The sequence below is a fragment of the Rhinoraja longicauda genome, chromosome 9 (assembly GCF_053455715.1).
Source record: "Rhinoraja longicauda isolate Sanriku21f chromosome 9, sRhiLon1.1, whole genome shotgun sequence".
NCBI lineage: Eukaryota > Metazoa > Chordata > Chondrichthyes > Rajiformes > Arhynchobatidae > Rhinoraja > Rhinoraja longicauda.
Window position 1 is genome coordinate 42,753,994 of NC_135961.1, and position 6,000 is coordinate 42,759,993.

Genomic DNA, 6,000 nt, shown 5'->3' on the forward strand with positions numbered 1-6,000 from the left:
AATGGCTGCCCTGCTGCAGCTATCAACCTTCTTCTTCTTGCGTTTGAGGCAGCAGAAATTATGTAACGCCCTCCTGGCGCTGTAGCCAGTGCAGTGTGCTGTTGTCGAGGGCCATGAGGTCTACCCCTCCACCAGGGGGACGGAGGACAGTGCAATCGAAAATGACGTGCTGCAACATTTGCTGGTCTGCTCCACACACGCAGGCTGCTGATGCATGTTGGCGGTGAACTGGCCGACCCCTGTGCGGAGCCGGTTCAGGGAGACCCACTCTTTGCGGGGCATGTCCGAGCCGGGTGGAGCTGTGGTTTTCGGTGCGACAGTGAATTGAGGAGGTCGTGAAGTCTGTTCCCAGCTGGTTCTCCATGCTCCTAGTATGTTGAAACCGGAGCCACAGAGGGTCGCTGCATGACGGGAGAAAGGGTGACGAGACGACAGGCGTTGAGGTCCCTGTTGCTGTGAATCATGGGCGAGGTGATGTAAAGGATGTTTGGCATCCGATGGGGCCTTGCACAGCAGCCTATGAGTGAAGAACTCTCTGCGAAGCTTGGCGGGTGTGATACCTGCGAGCACCGGCAGGAGATCCGTCGGAGAAGGGTGTGGGCTATCAATCGATAGAGGAGTTACTGGACAAACAGTACAATCACGGATTCAGTGAAAGAACCAGCAGGGAAACAGAAGAAATGTCCAGAGAAGAGGTAAAGTTCTTGGATATTGTGAATCGCTCAGCAAGGATGACAGATGGACACTATTGTCTAGACTTTTAAACAAGAAAACGCCAGCATGCCAAATAACCGTTGCATTGCTGAGACGCGCATCCAGAGCTTGAAATGCAAGATTGGTAAGAATGAGAAGTTTCACGATGAATATACATCTTTTCTCACATAAATGATTGACAATGGTTATGCTGAAAGGGTACCAGTGGACCTGCTGAATCGAAGTGATGGAGAACTCTGGTACATCCCTCACCACGGGATGTATCACTCAAAGAAAGGAACTTTAAGGGTGGTCTTTGAATGTGGTGCAGTCTTCAAAAGAACATCACTTAACTGCCAACTACTGCAGGGTCCAACTCAGTCAAACTAACCAACTCGCTCATTGGAGTCCTCATCAGATTCAGACAGGAACCGGTTGCTTTGATGGCTGATATCAAAGCAATGTTTCATCAGGTCAAGGTATCAGAAAACCATATTGACTATCTGCAATTTCTGTGGTGGCCCAATGGTGATGTGCAGCAAGATCTTGTTGATTACCGGATGAAGGTACATCTTTTTCGAGCCGTGTCGTCACCAAGTTGAGCAAACTTTGCATTAAGGAAACTGCTAAGGACAACAAAGCTCACTTTCTAGCAGAGGTAACAAACACAGTAAAGAACAACTTCTATATAGATGATTGTTTAAAATCCATGCCTTCGGAACAAGAAGCAGTTCAAATGGTAAAACCTGACTGCCATCTGCCAAATGGGAGGATTCATGCTGTCAGTGGATCAGCAACAGTCGTGCTGCATTGGCATCCATTCCTCAAGAAAACAGAACCAAAGAGATCAAGGAGTTGGACCTGGACAAAGGAAAGGTTTAAAGGGATGCAAGTCAAACGCAGGCAACTGGGACTAACATAGGTTGGCACCTTGGCTAGCCTGGAAGAAGGGCTTCTTTCTGTGTTGTATAACTATACGTCTCTACAACATTGGAGCGGAGGAGATTTATGAAGATTTTTGATGGCATCTGTGGAAAGAGGCAGAAATAGCATTTTCTCAGTGCTGACAAAGTGCCATCAACCTGAGATGTTCAAAGTGTGTAAGAAGGAACTGCAGATGCTGGTTTAAATCGAAGATAGACACAAAAAGCTGGAGTACCTCAGTGGGACAGGCAGCGGGACAGACTGAAGATGGGTCTTGACCCGAAAACCTCACCCATTCCTTCTCTCCGGAGACACTGCCTGTCCCGCTGAGTTACTCCTGCTTTTTGTGTCTATCTTCAACCTGAAATGTCTCTGTTTCTTTCTCTGTACATGCTGCCTGACCTATAGCTTGTCCGCTATTTTTTGTAATGTAGATTTGAAGTAGTTAATGAAAAGAGTAGAACAGTGATGAAGTGTCATTGATCTCACAGTGTAGCGGTCCTGGTAGACATGCTGTCCCAGAATTGCAGATCAAACAGAGCATTGAAGAGGCATCATTATCCCACACCTACTCTTGAAGAAAAAGCTCCTTGATTAGCTGGAGCCAAGGTGTTCACCAAATAAATCAGCATCAGTCACAAAGAAAGTACAGTTAACTTGCCATGTGTGTAAGTGATCATAATCATTCCTAGCTGCCTTATGTTTCTGCCTTCAGAAGCAGTTAGAATTGTTTTGTTCTGCTGTAGAACATCTGGAGTTGGCATCCTCTCTTATCCACTTCAATCCAGGATTCATCTGTCTGAAGATGTGGAGAGGCAAGATGTTGCTCTGTGCACTGGTGTCAAGCGAGCATCTCAGGTTAATCTTTGTTGGAAGGAATGGCAGATGCTGGTTTACGCCGAAGATAGACACAAAATGCTGGAGTAACTCAGCGGGACAGGCAGCATCTCTGGACAGAAGGAATGGGTGACATTTCTGGTCGAGACCCTTCTTCAGATTGAGCATCGGGGAGAGGGAGTTACAGAGGTAAGGAAGTGGAAGAGGATCAAAAGCGATGAGGATCAATGAGGATGTATAATGGATCATTGTTAGGTCGGGAAAGGTGACAACAAAGCAAACAGAGATACAATGTAATCGGGGGATAGTCAGACTGGTCAGATAACTGGGAAGGGGGAGGGATGGAGAGAGAGGGAAAGCAAGGATTACTTGATGTTTGAATCCTTGTGTTGTTCTTCTGAATGCAGACATTTGTGAAGATCGCTTCATGATGATACTTATCCAAGTAATGAATTTGAATGACCCCTACATTGAGCTCGAGGAACTGTTCGTTATGTTGTTCTTGTGAGTGCACATTTTATTCCTTTTCTTTTGGTTTGCTGTGGGTAGTGTCCACTCTGCAGACTGACTGCCCGTGGTTCTGCTTTCCACTCTTCCTACAAAGGATTCCAGAGGCTGGGCAGTTGGTTTTATCACTGAACCCATGTGATCTGCCACAATTCCTGCACATTTGCTATTTAGTTTTGGTTGGTGTTTAAGACATCTTCTCAGATCTTGAATATTTTGCTCCATGCTGTGCATAGGCCTTCACTGCATCTACTTTCCTGCCTGTAAGAGTCTTTAGAGACATTTTTGCCTATTTGTAGCTTCATGCCTTCGTGCCATATGTCAATGGTAGCTGGAGGGTCAATTGCTCATCTCTTCCGATGAGAGACTTCTAGACGTCTTTGTGGATTGTGCCCCATATGAATTGGTCCAGCACCCCTGTCATTCATCTCTTGCGCATCTCTGAAATTACATTTCTATGCAACGTTCTTCAAGTTTTAGACTGCGGGCCGAACATCGAAAATGTGCCTAGATTTTGACTTTGGTGACCCATCTCTGGTATCTACTTGAAATTCGGCACAGATTTAGATAGAAAATCATTGAGAAGGAATTCATAACTCGTCAGTGCAAACAGTTGCACACTAATTAACTAAGCTAATTGGAAAAAGTCAGCCGCGGGCTCTGTCGATCCGCCAGACCCCGCTCTGGCCAGCTCCGGTCCCGGCTTCTCCACCGCTTTCCGGGAGCTCAGAGAGAGAATTCTGAACACGCACTGCAGGGTTTTGCCAGGATTTACTGCAGGGATATTCTGTTTGTGTTGATATGAAAACTAAATTGGACAGAGAACTTCTTAATCTGTGAATTTGCATTCTTAAATTGGTATCGGTGAATGCACTCTTTATTTAAAACATTCATTCAAGGGATGTGAGCATCACAGGCTGTGCCAGCATTGAATTACTCATCTCTAGATGCTCTTGAGAAGGTGCAGGTGAGCTGCCTTCTTGAATCGCTGCGATCCTTGTGTTGTTCGTGAGTGAGTGAGTTCCAGGACTTTGACCCATCAACAGTGAAGGAACAGCGACACGTTTCAAGTGGGGATGGTGTCTGGCTAGCAGGGCAACTTCCAGGTGGTGGTGTCCCCATGCTTTGACTGCCCTAGTCCTTCTTATGGATTTGGAAGGTGCCTTCACAAGAGTTTCAATGACTTGCTCCAGAGCATCCTGTAGATGGTGCAAACTGCTGCCACTCTGTGTCAGGGGTGGGGGTGAGTGGATGAATGTGAATGGGTGTCAATTAAGAGACCACTGTGTCCTGTTTGGTATCAAGGCTCTTGCGTTTTGTTGAAGATGTGCTCATCTGGTCAAATGGAGAGTATTCCATCAAGCTCCTGACTTGAGCTTTGTCGATGGGGGACAGGTTTTGGGGAATTAGGAGGGGAGTTGCTTGCTTTAGTTTAGTTTAGTTTAGAGATACAGTGTGGAAACAGGATCTTCGGCCCACCATCCACACCAACCAGCGATCCCCGCTCCTCAACACCATCCTATACACACGAGGAACAATTTACATTTACATTTATACCAAACCATTAACTATCCTACACACACTAGGGACAATTTACATTTATACCAAGCCAATTAACCTACAAACCTTTACGTCTTTGGAGTGTGGAAAGGAACCAAAGATCTCGGAGAAAACCTTTGCAGGTCATGGGGAGAACGTACAAACCCCGTACAGACCCCGTACAGACAGTACCCATAGTCGGGATTGATGTAGCACCAATGCAGTCGTCGATGTAGCGGAGGTACAGTTCGGGGATGGGGCCAGTGTACACCATTTTACACCAGTGTACACCAGCATTTTATGTGGTAGTTCTCATTTAATAATTTCCAACTAAAAATGGCTTCTAAAGGCATCTGTTCCGCTCCCGCTCTTGATTTCATGATGACATTACATTATATACTTATTTGAATATCACAACCATATAGTTTCTAAAAATGAGAATACAACAGATAGTTATTCCCAGAACAAAACAGAAATCGCTGGAGTAACTCAGCGGGTCAGTCAGCATCTGTGGAGATAAATGGACTGGCAACCTTTCCAGTTGGTGACTTTTCTTCAGACTGATTCTGAAAAGCTGTTCCCTGTCCATTCCCTCCACAGATGCTGCCTGTCCTGCTGAGTTACTCCAGTACTTTGTGTTTTGCTCAAGATTCCAGCATCTGCAGTTCCTTGTGTGTAGTTATTGCCAGAGTCCTGCCATGGTTATTCTTGATGCAGGATCTCGATTGGAAACGTCGACCATCCTTCTGCCTCCGCAGATGCTGCCTGACCCGCTGAGTTCCTCTCGCAGTCTGATTTTTGCTCAGTGCTTATTCCTCAGAAATATTCAGGCAATAGAACAGATCTTGCTGGTTAAAACTGCTATTTGCGGAACTGTTGTTGCACGCAAACTCGTTCCTATTTTGCAAATGTGATTCCACTTTTTTTTTTAAAGTACCTAAGTGCCAGGAGAGTACTTTGGGAAGAATATTTAAGCCTAAATTGTTTGCAGCGACGCCTAACCACCTAATAACCTGGGGGACATGGGGAAATTGGTGGTTGTTGTGGTTCCCAATTTGCAGATGGTTGTCACTGGAGGAATAATGTGTTAGTTGAACTGGCAAATATTTCCAACAAAGGATAGGACTGACCCAACTCCAGCACACGGACCAAAAGAGCGGCATCTCCTGACTCACCTTAACCAACACTAACTGCTGCAAAGCGAATCCAACGAGAAAGGTCGACATCATGTACAGAAACATCACGGGTTCCACTGTGATGATGGTCCTCAGATTCATTCCAACGCTTTAAAATGTCCAAAGAGGACGAGGGCAAGGTGAGTGTTGGAAGCGTCTTGCAGCCACTCCCTGGCATCGGGCCACAGGGAAATGGAGCTGGTGGCGGGGGTGGGACAGGTGAGACAGGTGAGTGATAGGGGACGGGACAGGTCAGTGATAGGGGACGGAACAGGTGAGTGATAGGGGACGGGATGACTCGCCCTCCACTGCCCGGAGCACCAAC

At 46.3% G+C, this 6,000-nt stretch overlaps 1 protein-coding gene across 1 annotated transcript in view; it reads right to left on the minus strand.

Annotated features, from left to right (window-relative positions):
- Window positions 1–5,796, minus strand: part of LOC144596976 (lysosomal proton-coupled steroid conjugate and bile acid symporter SLC46A3) — a 96,248-nt gene extending 90,452 nt beyond the window's left edge. The window contains exon 1 of the mRNA XM_078405874.1: window positions 5,676–5,796. Coding sequence (XP_078262000.1) covers window positions 5,676–5,777 — 102 coding nt within the window. The 5' untranslated portion in view covers window positions 5,778–5,796. The remainder of the gene's footprint in view (window positions 1–5,675) is intronic.
- Between the last annotated feature and the right edge of the window lie 204 nt (window positions 5,797–6,000).